At 43.3% G+C, this 19,301-nt stretch overlaps 1 protein-coding gene across 4 annotated transcripts in view; it reads left to right on the top strand.

Moving 5' to 3' along the window:
• The window catches only part of CLIP1 (CAP-Gly domain containing linker protein 1), a 116,880-nt gene that overhangs the window by 26,427 nt on the left and 71,152 nt on the right, over positions 1-19,301 (top strand). For all 4 annotated transcript variants that reach the window (XM_040619984.1, XM_040619983.1, XM_008688854.2 and 1 more), the window contains 2 exons: positions 6,424-6,618; positions 9,664-10,235. In XM_040619984.1, the coding sequence (XP_040475918.1) occupies positions 6,534-6,618; positions 9,664-10,235 (657 nt within the window). In that variant the 5' untranslated portion in view covers positions 6,424-6,533. Of the gene's footprint in view, positions 1-6,423; positions 6,619-9,663; positions 10,236-19,301 lie in introns of those variants that run through there.

Here is a 19,301-nt window from a genome sequence, read left to right as displayed (position 1 = left end):
TGCCCTTGCGTAAGGTTTCAGCAGATGGAGATAACCAGACTTAGAAAGGGCATTCAAGGCTGAGCGAACCGTCTGAAACAATAGCGTAGGGGACTGAAGTGCCCAGGCCTCTGTTGTGGTATTTAGGGAATCGGACACCTGAATGGTTCACGCGCATATAACTGAGAAAATGAAACACAGGGGACTTTTCTTACCACCCTTTCAGCAGTGAGTGGTTGTCAGACGTAAGCCTCAGAATCACCAGGCGGGCCTAAAATCTGGGCCCCCCCCAGAGTTAGTTTCAGTAAGTCTGGGCAGGGGCCCGATAACTCGCATTTCTAACAGGTTCCCGGGTGATGCTGCTGCTGTTGCACATTTTGAGAGCCACTGATTTAGAATACAGTCCATTGATAAACTGCCTTAGAGCAGTGCCTGGTTTACGTATATAAACGCCCCAGTGTTAGCGCATAATTGTGTTCTTTTTGCTTTATGTACCTACTTCTCGTCTTCCTACAAATTGTAACTTCGGTTGAATCACTCAGCCCCCGGCACTACACTGCGCCAGTGGTAATACAGTAGTAAATTCTGTATTTGCTAACTTGGCATCCTCGTCTGTAAATATCTGAACCAGAAACACATGCTTCTGGAAGGCCTTGGGGGATGGGGCTTTTCAACCTTTGCAACTCTAAATGTAAGGCACAAATGAATATACCTGCAGTTCTCGCACTTTTTTCCCACGGGACCCTTTTACCTTCTTAAAAATTGAGCTTTTCTTTATTTAGGTTTTATCCATTGATGTTTACCATATTAGAAATTAAAGCTGAAAATATCAGTTCATCCGGAATTATAATAAACCCATTACACATTACATAAACTTTTAATGAATAACTTTCTCTAAAACAAAAACTTTAGAGCGAAGATGACATTGTTTTTACTTTTTTGCGAATCTGTCTGTAATAGAAGACAGGCTTAATAGAAGGCAGCTGCTTCTGCATGTGATCTGCAGTGAGAAGTTATTTCCATTGATGTGCATGAAGAAAATTGGCCTCAGACAGATGAAGAGGAGAGGAAAAAAGTATTTTAAGAGCATTTTCAGATAATTATGGATTTTCTTCTTTGATACTACTCCCAAAATTTGATAGGTTGTAGTTTCATAAAAGTGACATCTGAAACTGTATGAATGAACTTTTATCATTACATAAAAATCCGTTGGTCTACTTTGTGCTTTGATGATTTTGTAACATGCGTTGTAGGTTGAAAAATATTGATTCGTGGAGAGGCACATTTCCATATATTGACACATTTCATTATATACTACGCAAAAATTACATTTGTTAATACCGTTGATCTCATTAGCAAAGACTTCAGTATTGGGAAGCTGTCAGGCTCACAGTGGAGGATATGTTTTCCAAGGTTCCAAGTTTCCCTTGAAAGCTTAAAATCTCTCATTGTCAACAAAGAGTTGTTTTCCTTGAAGTGACTGGGTCACATAGTTCATTTTCAAGAAAATACCTGCCAGATACCCACAGCTCAGTAACCACAGTGTATCAGTCATTTTTTCAAGTAAAATTGACATTCTATGAAAAACGTGGCTAACTGAGCCTGCAGCTTCTTTGCACACGTTTTTCTCTGAGACGCGGTGCAGCGGCTCACAGCAGACGTGCTTCATGCGAGCTTCCCATTTTGCAGAGTATTAAAAAGGCACGTATTTGGGGCGCCTGGGTGGCTCAGTTGGTTAAGCGTCCAACTCTTGGTTTCGGCTCGGTCTCAGAGTCCTAAGATCGAGCCCCACATTGGGCTCCGCGCTCAGTGCGTAGTCTGCTTCAGGTTCGCTTCTCTCCCTCCTGCTCAGTCTCTCTCTCTCTCTGTTAAATAAACAAAATCTTTAAAAAAAAAAAAGGGCACGTATTTAAGGGTTGAAATACAATAAAATGATTCGTTTTTCTGCTACACCAAGTGCTTCACACTGTTACGTGAAAGTGGCTTCTCCCCCTCCTGCAAGTACGGGTGGCAGAGCATACAGAGAACTGTGTTCTCATTGCGCTGACACGGCGCCTACAGTCCACGCCCACCAGCGCTTTTGCACCGTCAGTGGAAACATCAACGAGGTGGAAAAGGCAAAAAATGTCTTAGTGATACTGTGCAGATAGTTCTGTTTCCCTGAAGGGTCTCAGGGTGCCGTAAGAGTGCATGGACCTCACTCTGAGAACCACGGTGTTACAGTACTGAAAGTCAGAGTTGGCAGAATGGCATAGTTTTGCCACTCCTACCTTGGTGAGCTTACACTCCACTCTGTGAGTTCAGAAACTCAATTTTTAAAATTTGTTTACTCACAGGTGAGACTCTTGAATCATAATAAATTTAGAGATTATGGTTTATAAAATATAACTTTGTGTATTTATAGTGAGAGAAATACCAAAAGACACCATTCCCTTTGGTTGCTATTGGAGACCCAAACCTTTATCTGAGTGTGGAATTTTGGAGCCTTGTTTCAGATATCCTTAATGCTGATTTTCATGCAGCTTTTGCAATCTTGATTCCTCCTTCTCCATAGACTACCCTTGTTTATTTTCCAGAGAACCTTTTTCCAGTGTCCATAAAATAAACATTTTTTTAAAAGATTTTATTTATTCATTTGACAGAGATAGAGACAGCCAGTGAGAGAGGGAACACAAGCAGGGGGAGTGGGAGAGGAAGAAGCAGGCTTCCAGAAGAGCAGCCTGATGTGGGGCTCGATCCCAGAACGCTGGGATCACGCCCTGAGCCGAAGGCAGACGCTTAACAACTGAGCCACACAGGTGCCCTGACATTTTCTTTTTAATTTCCTTTTTCTGGACTTCCTGGGTTATATATACTTCTTTTTAGTTTGGCAATGCATGATCACCTTTCTTCATTTGGTGTGTTTTCACTTTTTAAGTATCAAATTATATGTATGAAATCAGTATGGGTGTGTGTGTACATATGCCATACAGAAGGAGAGGGAGAAAGAGAATCCTTTGTAGCCTCCATGCTCAGCGAGGAGCCCAATGTGGGGTTCGATCTCATGACCTGAGGTCATGACCTGAGCTGAAATCAAGAGTCAGACACTTAACCAACTGAGCCACCCAGCCTCCCCAAAGAGCCACCACTTCTTTGAGTGACCTTGAGAAAGCTATTTAACTGCTCGGACTTTCATTCTCTTTGACCAGGAATGGCCATACTGACAATTGTTCACCTACCTTCACAGTTATTTTAAAATGCAGATAAGACAGTTTTATCTTTGTGCTTTGGGCACTCTTGGTGCTGTACACATGTAGGTCATTTTAGTAAGATGAGTCCTAACGTTTTTAATTGTGATGTGCGGTCCCTCCTAAGTTTGAGTGTTAGGTTTAGTGGGAAGAACTTGGACTGTGGAATCAGGCCTGCCGTTCACACCTGTGCTGCTTAGGCAAGTGACCTCAGGCAATAGATCATCAACAAATGAGGAAATGCATGTTCATTTCTGAGGTGTTAATTCATTTGTTAAGAAAGGATAATAGTAACTGATCCACAGAATTGTAAGCCTCAGATGGGGCAATAATATGCATAAAAACTATTTCTAGATGATAATCTATGTTTTGTGGTCCTTACATGTTCGGAGGATAGAGGAGATGGGCAGTTTGTCTTATTTAGGTTCAAAAGTCTTGAGATTTAGTAAGCACAAACATCAGAAATTCAACTACGCTCAGCATATTAGTGAGGCAAGTACATCTTTTTTTTTTTTTCCCCTTTTCCTTTTTCATGTTTTGGAATTGATTAGTTTTAAAGTGACCGTCACTGACCTTGAAAGGCTACACAGAGATGTTGCTTCTTGGTCATTACAGTTTGTGGGTACCATGACCAAAACTTTGATCTTTTGTTTTTCAGGGAATTGGTTTTTTAAATCAAGCCCGACATGCCATTCATTAATAATACATGAAGAAGAAACTTGATTGGAAGATTTAAAAGCCTAGCGTTGCTGGTGTTGCTCCTAATTCTTTTATTGAGACTCTCCTTTGTTATATCTTGGTCACAGCTCCCTGCTTTGGGATTCAGATGACTCGGAGGGACCAAGAGGCAGAGGCGTTCACATTAGACCACAAAGTCCTAGACTTCGGGTTTATTGCTATTCTTAGGTTCATAATAACCACATGCTCTGTTCCTTAGGCTGAGGCTTTTAGATGGTCAGATTTTTGTGAGCTCAGGTGTTGAGCTGCAAAATTTGAAATTGGCTGAGGCTTCCGAGTTGCTGATTGTGGTGGTTTTCAAAATCTCTCTTTAGGGAGGAGTGCTTGACCAGAGCCCAAGAACTCACTGTTCTGCCTGAAAGTATTTTAAGGAGCACGTCATCCTCTTTTCTTACCATATAATAGCTTCCCCAGGACCATTGTACTCTCTCTCTCTGTTTTGCTCTTACCTACCTGACCCTTTCACCTTATGATGTTGGGCCAGGGTGGAGAGTAGGCACAGAATAACAAGGCCCCACAGCAGCTTCTGCCCTTCGCCTGTCCCCACCCTTCTCAAATTCTCCGTACAAGTAAATAGTCTTCTCAGCTGAGGTTAGAGGGGACTCAGCCATTACCTTCCATCTAAGACGGTAGCAAGAGCCAGGAAATCTGCTTGTAACTTACAGGCTGTGGATGGTGAGGGTCTGATAGTGAAGCAAATGGCTTCAAACCTGACCCTGAATCCACCACCTGCCCTGGCACACCATCGTGGCAGGGATGATGATCGTGGGGATAGAAAGGAGCCTAGGAATTTTGTATTAATAGTCAGGATTGGCAATCACTGCCTTCTAGGAAACAGCATTTCTTTCTCTGTTAATCAGAGTCTTCTCAAAACCACAGAACTTACCTCTGACATTTTTAAAAACACCTCGTACCATTTTGGACCCTTTTAAGAACCACGGGGAATCTGCAAATGGAGCCTAATGAGGCAACCGTCTTGGTATGATTTCTGTTCAGTCTGATTATCTTTGAACGGAAGAACTGGTGTGACTGTATTAGTTTCCTCGGGCCCCCTTAACTAATGATCACAAACTAGAGGGTTTCAAACAACAGAAATGTGTTCTCTCCGTTCTGGAGGCCAGAAGTCAAAAAGCGATGTGCCGGCAGGTTGGTTCTTACCAGAGGCCCTGAGGGAGCACTCAGCTCATGCCTGTCCCTGAGCTCTTGGTGGCTGTGGGCCATGCTTGGCTTTGGACACATCACTGCAGTCTCTGCCTCCCTCATTCTCGCACCTCCTTGATGTGTTCTCTTCCTCTAATAAGGACACTTGTCATTGGATTTAGGGCCCACCCAGGTCATCTAGGATGATCTCATCTCAAGATCATTAACTGAATTACATCTGTAAAGGCTTTTTCCAAATAAGGCCACATTCACAGGTTCTGGATGGATATATGTGTGTTGGGAGTGGGGGCAGTCTGCACCATTCAGCCCACTTCTGGGGCCAGAGCAGGCTCCTCTGTCATCCCTGGCCAGATACTTTTGCTGATGCTTGTCATTGCTTGTAAGAGGAGAGGATGGCAGAGTAACATCGGTGCCTCATCATCCAAGCTCTACTAGCAGAGAAAAGTGCAAAAACACAATCATTTGACAGAGAGTCAATAAATAGCAGTTTTCTCTTTGATTGAATTGTTCTGTTTTTAGGTGTAAAATCTGGAAATCTTTCCCCATATTCCAGAATCCCAAAGCCTTTCTCCTCTTTTTTTTTTTTTTTTAATTTTTAAAATTAGTTTCAGAGGTAGAATTTAGTGATTCATCAATTGCAGGTAACACTCAGTGTTCATTACATCAAGTGTCTTTTTCCTCTTAAAGAGAGTTAAGACAAGATCCTATTTTGCCTGAGCCCCAAGGTTCATACCTGCTCTTGAGTAAATCAGAAGTATATTGTGTTTCTATGGACAGAACAAAACAAATTTTTTTCCTTGGGCACTTCCCAGATACATCTTTTTCTTACAGAGTTTGAACCTTTCTCTAGTCTCATAGTATATGTGAGTATATGGTTTTATATTAAGCATTGCATAATTCTGTGAACTTAAAAAAGTACACGGTTTATACAGGCTTTGGTCACAGAACTTCAAAAATATAGAAATGAATGAAGTAAAAACTGAAAGCTCCCTTCTTCTCCTGCCACTAAATTTGGGCACATTTTTTGGAACCCCCTTATGTGGATGGACTGTGGGATTTTAGGCACTGTACCAAGCTGGTAATATTAGGTAAAGAGAAGTGAATGTATTCTAGGCTCAACTAAGCAGGTAGTAAATTGCTTCTAAATCTATCTCAGCAGCATCTTCCTGTTTTTATCGTTTCCTAGGTTCAGTGTGGAGACAGTTTGTCATCATGTATAAGGAAGAGTTTAGCTCGTGAAAGCTGCTTTAATAATAGGTGTTATTTCTACTTTCTTCCTCCGTAGATTCTAAATTCTGTTTTTATTTTTCTCTTTCAGATTTAACCCAGAGACTGACTTCACCATAGAAACACCCACAGTTGTATCAATGTTTGGGGCAAGATAGTGGCAACAGGCAAGGGAAGAACAGCTCCGACATACTAACGACAATGAGTATGTTAAAACCAAGTGGGCTCAAGGCCCCTACCAAGATCCTGAAGCCTGGAAGCACAGCCTTGAAGACACCTGCTGCTGGTAAGGCTTTATGATTTATATCTAAATTAGAATCCTATTTGGAGACTTTTAAAAGACAGCCTTTAAACGACTTTATTTTTGAAAATATTTGAAGAAGCTTTAACTAAACGACATGGAATTTTAGGGGCACCTGGGTGGCACAGTTGATTAGGCATTCGGACTCTTGGTTTCGACTCAGGTCATGATCTCAGGGTCCTGAGATCCAGGCCCATGTAGGGCTATGTGCTCAGTGGGGAGTCAGCTTGTCCCTCTCCCTCCCCCTCTTCCCCTTTCCCTGCTCATTCTCTCTTGCTGTCTCTCTCTTTAAAATAAATAAATCTTTAAAAAATATGGAATTTTATACCTAAAAATATTTTTTTTAAGATTTATTTATTTGAAGGGGTGGGTGAAGGGTAGTATAGGGAGAGAGAGAATCCTGCAGCAGACTCCCCATTGAGTGTGGACCCCCAACACAGGGCTCGATCCCAGGACCCAGAGATCATGACCTGAGCCAAAATCAAGATTTGGCTGCTCAACTGACTGCTGACTCAGTCACCCAGGTGCCCCCTGTATCTAAAAATCTTAATGAAGAGCTCTTAGTTAATTTAGTGCAAGGTGCTAAAATAGTTGTCAAGTAACTTCAGTATTTAATCCTTACAATGTTAAGATATTTTGTTTTTCTGTCTGTGCCTTCCTAAACTCATCTGGGCCTTTCTCTTTGGGGTTTAGGGATTTGTAGAGAAAACAAAGGTGAATCTGGCTTAAAAGATTTGATGACAGTAAGTGATCTGAAGTTGTCCTTTGGTTTCAAGGGAGCAGGCTAAGAGAGTCAGGAGAACGTATCTGATGCTTGCTATTCTGGTCTTTTCATGTGGTTTATATGCTATTAGATAGGTTATCAGCCATTCCAGAGAGTCAGGTGTCCACTGCAAAATATTAAGTCCAACATTGTTTCTTCAGATTTTTCCATAAAACCTCATTGATATGTCACGAGGGCAGGGATCTTTGTAGTGTTTTTTCACTGCCTAAATTTACGCACATACCTAGAACATTGCCTGGCTCATAACAGGAACTCGTTAAATGTTTGTTGATTGAGTGAAGATCTCAAATTATTTACATTTTGTGTATCAGGATAAAACCGGGGTCTTATGAGGGAGGCCATAAAACATCTTAGAGGAAAGCTTTACTGTGGTGTCTCCTATTCTCCTTCCCCTCAAAATCCTTCCTCTCTTTAGGACCCATTCAAATGTCTCCCCTTCCTCACACCCTTCCATGGTCATACTCATGCCCCACATTTTAGAATTGTCTTTTTCACTTTTAGCATTTTTTATGCACACCCCTTAGCATGTAAAGTCCTTAAGTGCAGGGGATCATGAGAAATTCAACTTGGTTTCCTCAGCAGTACTTGCCACACATTACATGGTGTTATTAAGAATAAGGCAGCTTATAAACAGTAAAACTTAGATGCTTAAAACGAAATCGTTGCCTGTTTGAGCACTTTTATGAAGATTGTTTTTCAGAAACTCATGCTTGCAGCACCCTGTCAGGAAGAATTGTTCATGTACAAAGCTGAATAGATTCTAAAAAACTGACAGGGCTGGCCTGTCTTTGGCAGATTATTATCTGTTTGATTTGAGAGCATTTATTGTCTTCTAAAAAATGAAAAAACAAAACAAAAAAACGGACCACAAACTGAAATGCCAGTCTCTTCTTCTAGGTAGGGTAAAGGGATGTTCAGCACCCCCTGTAGGTGGGCCAGACTACTCTGTTTCCCCATCTACTCATGATTCACTCTTTTCTGTTGATCAGGCCTCAGGCCAGATGTTACCTCCTCCAGGAGGCCTTCCCTGACTGCTCTGCCTAAAGACACTGTCTCTGCCACAGCACTGATATCACCTGAAATTACCTGGTGTGTCTCTTGACTGTCTGTGTCCACACCTCTAAGCTCTTGGCTCTCTATAAGGGCATGGACTGTGCTGTCTTGCTTTGTCCCCTAGTGAGAACAATGCCTGGGACGAGTGCCGGAGTGGTAGAAACTCATAGGAAGGGGCAGCATGAATAAATACATTATTTCATTTAATAAAACTCTTAAGATAGATACTACTTTCCCCTTACAGATGAAGAAATTGAACTCAGGTCATGTAACACCTAAGATCACAATATGCCTAATAAATAGTAGAGTGCTTAAGAATGTGGGCTTTCTTTGCCGGTTCATACCAAATACTTAGTAAATGGTTGCTGGTCGAATGCTTGAGTTTCTGGTGTAAATATCACATTTCTGGCAAAATATAACTTCTGCTTTTACTGCAAGGTAGAGATTGCATAAAGTCGTCTTGCCTAAGCAGGGAGTTGGGCCAGGTGCTATCTTTTTCTTTTTCTCCTTGCTGTGATTTCCATCTCTGCCAGCAAAGGAATAGGGTTTATTTGTTGGTCTTGGAATGAGATGGCAGGGCTGTAGCACTGAATCTCCTCCTCCTTCAAACCTGATTGCGAATCTCTGGGTCCAAGGTCCTGGACTTGTCAGCCTTCCCTGACTACTCACATGCAGGAATAGAGCCCATCTCCGGGGATCCGGAAGGTGTTTGCTCATGATGTGCAGGGTGGGGGGTGGAGGAAAGCATGAAAGCAGACCTGTGTTATGAACTTTAGTAAAGGGACCTTTTTCCCCCTTGCTTTGACTTTTTCCAGTCTTAACTGCCAATAAGGATTAAATACTACTGGCTCACTGAGTTTCAACAGCATTGAAAATGGTACCGATGAACTAAGTCCTTTTTTCTTTTTCTTTTTTCAAGTTTTATTGATTTAAGTGATCTCTACACCCCAATGGGGCTCGAACTCTCTTCCGACTGAGCCAGCCAGGCGCTCTGATAGGTCAAGTAATTTTGGCTTCCTTGCTTAAAAAAAAAAAAAAAAAAAAGGACAGAAGGACAGATGTACAGAATACCTTAAAAGAGCTGTGACTGCTCCTGTTCCTTTGGGCTTTCTCCAGTTTATTTTCTTTTAAGTTAGGAGTTGCCTGCTTGAATATGAAATTGAGGCTTTTCTGATCCTTTCTTCTGTTTGCAGTTGTAGCTCCAGTGGAAAGAACAACATCCAGTGAGAAAGCATCAAACGCCCCATCCTCTGAGGCACAGGAGGAATTTGTAGATGACTTTCGAGTTGGGGAGAGAGTTTGGGTGAATGGGAATAAGCCTGGATTCATCCAGTTTCTGGGAGAAACCCAGTTTGCACCAGGCCAGTGGGCCGGGATTGTTTTAGATGAACCCATAGGCAAGAATGATGGTTCGGTGGCAGGAGTTCGGTATTTCCAGTGTGAGCCTCTAAAGGGCATATTCACCCGCCCTTCGAAGTTGACAAGGAAGGTGCAGGCGGAAGATGAAGCTAACGGCCTGCAGACAACGCCTGCTTCCAGAGCGACTTCGCCTCTGTCCTCCTCCGCAGCCAGCGTGATGACCCCCTCCCCAGCAGCCCCTTCAAACATCCCCCATAAATCATCCCAGCCAACAGCAAAGGAACCTTCAGCTGCGTCTCAGATCAGCAACCTTACAAAAACTGCCAGTGAATCTATCTCCAACCTCTCAGAGGCCGGTTCAATCAAGAAAGGAGAGAGAGAGCTCAAAATTGGAGACAGAGTATTGGTGAGTCCAGAAACATTCTGAGGTCATTGTGTTGAACTGATGAATGGTTGAAATGCACACATACAGGCTCGGAGTCTGTTCTAGAGGGACCGCTCATTTATAGAGAAATTAATCAGCTTTTCTAGTGTTTGGTTTACGTGTGAACATGGCTATGTCTTTTGAGCATAGTATGAGCATAAGTTTGCAATGATTGGTTCTGATTCTATCTACCAGTTTAGCCAAAGGAATGTTGAGGTTATTACTTGTAACTGTTACTTGGCAAAACAAGCTCAGAAGTGGACTTGGATGTGTTTATAAAAGTTTTTCACCCTGGTTTGTAATTTTTGCTGTAAAGATGGTGTGTGGTTGGGTGCCTGGGTGGCTCAGTCAGTGAAGCGTCTGCCTTCAGCTCAGGTCATGATCCCGGGGTCCTGGGATGGAACCCCGCATCGGGCTCCCAGCTCAGTAGGGAGTCTGCTTCTCCCTCTCCCTCTGCCTGCAGCTCCCCCTGCTTGTGCTCTCTCTCTCTTTCTGTTAAATAAATAAATAAAAATCTAAAAAAAAAAAAAGGATGGTGTGTGGGTGTATATAAGATCCTGCTTCTTAGGGGTCCTGAAAAACTCAGACATCATAGGATGTTATTTCAGAATTTCTCTGCCTTTGAAATGATCTCCAGTTTATTTTCCTTTAAGGTTAGGAGTTATTTGCTTGAATATGAGTTAGGGGTTGTCTGCTTGAGATCTACAAAGAGGAACGAAGTGAATAGTCATTTCTATTTACTAATAAGCAAGAAACACAACGTGTAAGGTCTGCACTGTATGTTCTAGAGCCTCTGAATTTACACCAGTGATTTTGTTCTTTATTTTTTAAAAAGATTATTTATTTATTTGAGAGCACGAGAAGAGGGGAGGAGCAGAGGGAAAAGCAGGCTCCTTGCTGAGGGAGCCCGATGTGGGGCTCCATCTTGGGACCCTGGGATCATGACCTGAGCCAAAGGCAGGTGCTTCACCAACTGAGCTACCCGGGCGCCCCAGTTTGTTCTTTGTTTTAAACAAGAGGCCAGTGTCGCAGTGCTAAAAACACAAGCTGAGCCCCAGCTCTGCCTTCGTGACCCCAGCGAGTTCTTTAACTTCCGAGGTTTCTCATCTGTAAGAGTGAGACGATAATAGTACTGACCTCCTAGCATCATTGAGAGGATTAAATGAGATAATGCATATAAAATTCTTAGCAGTGCCTGGGATACGCGAACGCTCAGCAGTGGTAGCTCTTTCTCTCCCTGATGAAAATTTAAAGCTTTACTATTTCACTCTCCCCACACTCGAGTCAGTTCAGTGTAGGGCCTGAAGTTGGTCAGCAGCCTCTGACCCGCTGCTCTGCCTTTCCTTGTATCTGTTCAGCAGCTGTCAAATTCCGCCAGGCCTGGCAGCTTCCAGGCGTGCCGCGGGGGGACAAGAAGAGCCGTTAGCCCTTAGTGTACCATGTGTCTCATGTACTGTTTCCACAGTGCTCTGGAGCAGCCCCGTGGAACTGAGAAGGAGACCGAGGCTCAGAGGGGTGGGGTCGAGAGTCCAAGGGCTCCCAAAGAGGGGTGGACCTGTAATTTAAATTGTGCTCTTTTTACTCTGGCGCCTGTTGTGGAGAGCTGATGATTGTTAGTGTAACTGTAAAATTGGAAGTGTTTTTTGTGATTTTGTTGTTTTATGGATAAGGAAGCTTAAGCCCAGAGAAATGAAGTGACTAATCACATGGTGTGTTCTCAGCAGATTTTAGACTTAAAACCCAGGACTTCTGCCTCTCAGGCCCCTAGCCCCTCCATGAATCCAGGAGGCCTCACATACCTGTGGGGACCCATTGATACCTCATACCTTCAAGGGGTTCCTTCTGGATCCCTTAGTTTCAAGGTCAGTAAGTTCCCTCTTCAGTTACAATCATCATGAATTTCAAAGGTTGATGCATCAGAACTTAGAGCGTTTTTAAAACAGCATTTCCGTGTGAGGGAGCTCAATCTCCATTGTTCAGCTGACGTTCACTTGCTGTCCCAGTTTTGAATTTGGTACATCTGCTCTTTTGTGGCAACAAAGGCTTTTTGATGCCTTTTTTTGGAGGGGGTATCTTTTAATTTTTAAGTAATCTCTACACCCGTCATGGGACTTGAACTCACTACCCCGAGATCGGGAGTTGTGATGCTTGCTTTTTTTTCTTCTTTGCTGTATAGATACTGCTGCCATGAATGCCTCTAAAAATTTTTGCCGTGTATATATCTTACTTTCGTAGGATAACTTCATAGAGGTGGAATTACCAGGTTAAGGGGCACAGACACATTTAAGGGTTATGGCCCATACTTACCTAGTGAACTTTGGTTAAAGCAGAAACCTACGACCTCAGCACAGGACTGCTTTGTAGGTTAGATTGCCAATTGTATGCGATGCTGTCTTAAGTGCTTATCTGTAAACAACTTCTTTCCCATTCGAGAAAGGACAGGGCACACTTTCAAAGCAAGAAGCTCTCCCTTCCCGCCAGCCGATGTGACAAACAGTTGATTGAAATATTGGTCCAGTGGCATACTGCTTGGCTGCTAAGACAGCCGAAATGACTAAGGTCAGCATGGTTTAACTGACAGCCACAGGCTTCCAGGAGGCTGTCATGATTAAAGTAGACCTGAAGGATAGGAATTGGCCTGGTAGCAGGAAGTGCTGGTGGGGAGAGGGAGCCTTCTTGCTGAGGGAGGGCAGACTTCCTGAGACGGAAAGGCTTTGGCATGTTTGGGGGAAAGGCCAGTGTCTTTCCCCAGATGCAGTGAGTGTGTGGTGGGAGGTGAGACTAGTTAACGATGTGGTGTCTGCAGGGACAAGTGCCGTGGGACCTATGAGGGCAGACTGTTCTCATTAAGAACGATGAGAGTGATGTTGGATTTGTAGCTTGGGAAGACCACTCTGGCTGCTTTGTAAGAATGGATTGGAGGTGGATAAGAACGGGTTGAAGGTGACCATTCTTTGAAGAGGTTGAAAGTTGGAGGAGAGCACAGAGGTCAGCCTGATGCTGGAGGAGTGTTGGGTCTCAGGAAGATTTTGTTTCTTTTCTTTTCTTTCTTTTTTTTTTTTTTTCAAGACGGCAGGGTCTGGAGTATTTATATTGTAGCTAAACTGAGCTAGACTCAAGGAGCTGGTTAAAGATACAGTAGAGAGGGGGGATCAGTGATGGGTGAGGTTCCTCAAAGAGGTGGCATCCCCAGCTCACACACAGGGGGATTGCGTGGCCTTTGATTAAGAGAGGGAAACTTCCTCCAGTTTTATAGGAAGAAAGGAGGAGAATCTGCAGATGCCGGTTGGATTGTAGAGGTTCGAATGGTGTATTTCTAGGAAAATTTTAATGACATGTTCAAAACTAGCATACTTGCAACAGAATTTCATTTGAATCTATGAGAATCTGAAGTCATATGAGAGTGTTATTGGAAGTGATAAAATGATTTACTGCCTTTGGTTAGTATTTTAGGAGAAATTACAGGAGTACCTTAGAACCACAGCATTTTATAGCTAGAAAGGGAGAGCTCTAAAATGCTGTGGTTCTAGAAACCTCTTTTGAGGTCACCGAATGTTTCCTTTTGCTTAGAATACTGAAGCCCAGGGAAGAGATACGACTTGCCTCAGGTTGTATAGTGTGTGATAAATGTGTTCGTGTCTCACCATGTCCTCTTGTCCTAGTTCCGATGCTTTTTTCTCCTTTAACATGCTGCTCTGTTTAATAGAAATCTTTGATTTAGAAATACGAAACATTTTTACTTCAAGATTAATTTATTAAGGAAATTAGGTTTAGAAATCTAAAATATTTTATTTGGAATTTTCCTGATTAAAGAAAAATGCTGTTGATTACCAAAATCCCAGTGAAACTAATTTGGTCATTAGATCCCTCTTATGTGAGGTTTGGTCTAGAATTTTTCCGGTCCTGCCCACAGGGAGCTCATGGCTCCTGCCATGTTGAACCAGTGCAGAGAAGACAGGAGGTGAGCTTGCCTTCTCCAAACCCTCGCCCTGTGTAACTTCGCTTCCTCCTCCCATTGCAGGAAGAGCAAGAAAGTGGGCTTCTGCATCGGGTATGATATTGAGCCAAACGACCTGTGTAAGATCCAAGTAGGAGCTCCAGAGCTATGACTGAATTAGGCACGTGTGTCTCAGGAAGGCAGTCAGGGCTTGCAGAAGCGCCCCCTTGTCACCTCGCCCCTGCACCTTATGCTCACAGTCACCGTGGGATGAATTAGCCGTAGAGTAAGTTGTGCTGATTTTGGTTTAATATCTAGAGGCTCGAGGAGGGGCCTCAGAGCTGCTTGTAACAAATCCATCTGTGTCCCTCCTGTCTCTCTCCGGCCTCTCTGTGCTCCCGTTTGTCCTCATGAATACTGCATGGGACTCACTGAAGATTGCTTTATGCTGTGGTTTGCTGGGCTTTCAGAAGCATAACTCTTTGCAGACTGGGAATCTCTGGGCTAACTAATTGCCCTGAATGTTTTTTTTTGAGATGGTCTCACTGTGTTTTTTGGGTAGATTTGATATTTCATGGAGGTGACGTCAGGTTCTTGAGAAAGGTGACCAACTTCCAGCTGTTGTGTTTCCAACATGGTTGTCTCCGTGTCTGTGACTGTATGTTCTGTGATGAATTCTTAGCTTATGACTGTAAACGAGGAGACTTTTCAGCATTTTATTTTTAAAACGACAAGCGGTATTTTCTTACAAGGTACTCCCAGAGCTCTTATAGGAAGAATCTTGCAGTGTAGATCTGTAGGGCTTTTGAATACTGTGAAAGAGGAGTCTTCCTGAGAATTAAAAAAGACCTTTATTCATAAGGTTTATTTTGTGTGTGCTTGAACCTTAAATAACTACAGTTCATCCAGGGTATACTTCCTTCATGTGTGTCTTGATTTGTTCGATGTTATGTTTGTGAGATTTATCTGTAACTTATTAATTTAAAACATGCACGTAGGGGCGCCTGGGTGGCACAGCGGTTAAGCATCTGCCTTCGGCTCAGGGCATGATCCCGGCGTTATGGGATCGAGCCCCACATCAGGCTCCTCCGCTGGGGGGCCTGCTTCTTCCTCTCCCACTCCCCCTGCTTGTGTTCCCTCTCTCGCTGGCTGTCCCTCACTCTTTCAAATAAATAAATAAAAAATTAAAAAAAAACATGCACGTAGTAGGATCATTTAATGTCAACACACTTCACAATATACTTCTGTAGATTCAAGGCATTTCTATGCTAGTAAATATAGCTCTGTTTAAAATAATGTTACTATTTGGTGTCACGCTCTTTGGAAGTACTGTACCTAATTTAATCATAGACATTAGATTGCTCGCATTGTTTTCCCCAGAAATGAAATTTCTGTGTAGAGGAATATATAAACATTTAAACTTGTAATACGCAGCCAGATTATGGTCCAGCTAGCCATTACCGTTTTATGTTTACATGAACAACATACAGATATGCCCTTTCTAGTAAGTTGATTTCTTCTGTTTTTCTCAGTCCTCTTACCAGTGACTACGAGATCTACGAGTCTGGTTGTGACATTGCCCTTACATTGGACATTTGTGCGTCATCTGCCTGGGTGGGTTCTTGGGCTCTGGGGAAGCTGTTCTTTACTATGACCTCTCTGTACCTTGATAGGACAGTAGCTATTAGCAGAAAGATCTGTTACTTTGTATGCCTCAAAGTTAAGAAGACTCCGGTTGTTCACATTATGTTAAAAATTCTTTTTGGAGACCTTGTCTGAAGATGGCGATCTTTTCCAGCACAATAGATTTTGCTCAGGCAAATGCAGAGAGCCTCTCAGTTCTGGTGAGAAGCTGACTCCGGCTGCGGCCACCTCTTTGCACACAGACAGGGTCAGTAGTCATATCTTAGCAGCTCATGGTGGGTGCAAACATCTCTAGAGCCCGGCTCGCTGCTCTCTGTTGTGAGAGGGTAGAATAAGTGTGTTTTTACTTCTGAGGCTCGGGAATGCATAAAACCATCCATCCGCCCATCAGATTTCATTTCTTTGGTTTCTGCCTCCCCCTTCCTCTCTCCAGCTCTGTTGTCCTCCATGACCTCACCTTCCCCTGGACTGGCACGCCACTGTCCACGCCACTGTCCATGGCGCTCTCCCTGCCACTAGCCCGTCTCTCCCCAGGTCTGTCCTCCACACCATGATGGAGTGGTGCGTCTAAAATGTAGATCTGCTGATGCTGGTTCCGCATAAAACCCGTGGTGGTGCCCTGTGTGTCTGCACCAGTGGTTTTGTTTTTGCGGTGTTGGGAGAGTTTTCTCCAGGGGTCAGTCCCTGGGCCTGGCTAATTGGTATGACATTAGGTTCTTTTTGCAAAAGTAAGATATCTTACAGATATCAAAGCTGGTATCTCTCCAGCCTTGAGAACTTTGTGTAGGCTCCTGGGGCTCAGGAATTTCTGGTCACAGATCACCCTGTCCTACTGTGGGACTCAGAGGGAGGAAAGATTGACTACTGCCCGGGCCTGAGTCTAATGTTGAAAAGACTGTTACTAGATCCCATCTTCTAACTCTTAGTATTGCTTTCATGAAATCTTTAAGCAGAATTACCAGACTATCTTAGAGTCCATCTAAGGGCCCAGGAGTTTGGGCAAAGAGTTTTTTTTTTTTTTTTTTTTTAAGATTTTATTTATTCATTCATGAGAGAGAGGCAGAGGCAGAGGCAGAGGGAGAGGGAGAAGCAGGCTCCCCCCCAGAGCAGGGAGCTCAATCCCAGGACCCTGGGATCATGACCTCAGCCCAAGGCAGACTGTTAACTGACTGAGCCACCCAGGTACCCCAGTGATTTTTAATGTATAGAGTTATGTAGTCACTACAATCCAGTTTTAGGATATTTCTCTCACCCCAAGAAGTTCCCTCTTACCATTTGGCAAGTCGCTTCCACTCCCATCTCCAGCCCCGGGCAATCACTGATCTGCCTTCTGTCATACGCCTTTCCTGGACATTTTGTATAAATGCCATTGTATAACAGAGTTTTTTGTGTCTGGCCTCTTCCACATAAATTATGTTTGAAGGCTTACCATGTTGTAGTTCATTGCTTCTCATGGCTAAAATACTCTTTTATGGATATACCACGTTTTATTTATCAATTCACTATTTATTTACTTAAATTTTTGTTTAAGGAATTCATGCTCCTAGTTCAAAATGCCCTGATTTTAGTACTTATAAGTTTGTATGAAAAAGTTAGTAGTTCTCTGCCCACACTCTGATGTAACAGGTTACCCCCTGTTCCACACCCCCTTTTGTCTTCCTGGGAAGGGAAGATAAATTTCAAGAGCTAACACGCAAGTCAAGCATAACTTTTTCTTCTTTTAACCATTGTCTTCGTAATTATGTCATCTTTTCTTTACCTGTTTGTTCTCAGGAGAGTTGGAGTTTATGAGAGAGTATCTGTTCTACATCCGCTGTGCTCGTCGTGTTAATTTTCTAAGGGGTTTCATTTACTGTCATGTTATAGATTGGGAAACTCAGATTGATGGCATAAAGGGGGTAAAGAAACCACGACGTTTATTTAGCTTAGAGAACCTGTAACAGCTGTATTTAACACCCTCCAGTCCATTCCAGTCTGTGCCAGCCCGTGTTCCTGGTGCTGTAGAGTTGGCGGTGACACTGCTGTCTAATAGGGCTTCCCACTGCGTTCAAATAAAACTCTGAATTCCTTCCCAGGACCCACAGGGCCCACGTGCTCTGGACCCTGCCCACCCTCTCGGAGCCCCTCTCCCTCCACATGTCCCTCCGCCTCACTCCACTCCGCTACACTGGCTTCCATGCTCTTTCCTAAACCCCAGACTCATCTGCACCTTGGGATTTGCTGTTTCTTCTGCTTGGAATGTTCTGCCCCTGTGTCTTCCCATGATGGGTGCCTCGTAGTCATTCGAGCCTTGGCTCAAAGGTCACCTCCTCGGGACCCTTTCCCCATCACCCCACCTAAAGACCCTCCACGGGCACTGTCACATCACCCTGTTTTGTTTTGTTTCCTCGACCTCTACACTACTTAAATCGTTCTTCTCAGTTACTGACTTGTTCATTGTCCATTTTCCCCTGACCAGAATTTAGGCTCCATGAAAGTCTAGAAACTTTGTATGTCATTCGTGTTCATATCCCCAGCACTTAGGGTAGTGCCTGACACATAGTAGGTACTCCTAAAGATTGTTAAAGAACTAGAGGGTTTTCAGTATAGCTGTCACATACCCTCGAAGGGGAGGAGTCACATTGTAAAGTATGACAAGAGGTGCAGTTAGGACCCGTGGGTAAAAACAGGGCAGGAAGGTGTTACCCTTGTCTATGGGAGACTTACCCGGAAGAACTAGCCCAAATGGAGTTGACTCTCTAGTTGAGGTAATAGAAAATACTTAGCTAGCACCTTCATTTCACAGCTGATTTTCAAGTCAGGGCTAAATTTGTACTTGGTAAATACCAATTAGTCATATTTACCTTTTTATAAATAAGCTGCTTGAGGCGCCTGGGTGGCTCAGTCCGCTAAGCGGCTAACTCTTGGTTTCAGTTCAGGGTCTTGGGTTCGAGCCCTTCATTGGGCTCTATTCTCAGCAGAGAGTCTGCTTAAATCTCTCTCTCTCTCCCTCTGCCCCTCCCCTGCTCACTCACTCCTTCTCTCTCTCAAATAAATAAATCTTTTAAAAAAAATAAGCTGCTTAACTTAGAATATGGCAAATAAGAGGCCACTTCACAAAGTTGTGTTGCTCACGATATTCTTGTGAGACAGTCCCTCATTCGCACACATTGGACATTTGATAGCTTTGTAAACCAAGGCACAGTGAGATTACATGGCTTGTTTGGGATTGATCATCAATAGATGGGGGTTCAGAGAGCATTAAGTGTTTCTCTTTCCTGTTTGTAGACCTGCTTGTTAGCTGGCAGAATTTATCAGTGTTCTTATTTGTAAAGGAGTTTGCAAGAAGGGCATTTGTCTGTTCCCACAGCATTTTGTAGAAACCTCTTAAAGTACTTACTACTCTTCACTGGAATTACCTGTCCCAGTTTCTCTCTCCATCAGTGGCCAACACTGTATTCTGTTTATATTTGTATCCCAAGGACCCA

The sequence above is a fragment of the Ursus maritimus genome, unplaced genomic scaffold (genome assembly GCF_017311325.1).
Source record: "Ursus maritimus isolate PB19 unplaced genomic scaffold, ASM1731132v1 scaffold_33, whole genome shotgun sequence".
Classification (NCBI taxonomy): Eukaryota; Metazoa; Chordata; class Mammalia; order Carnivora; family Ursidae; genus Ursus; species Ursus maritimus.
The sequence above is the reverse complement of the archived record's forward strand: the minus strand, read 5'-3'. Positions and strand labels throughout refer to the sequence as shown.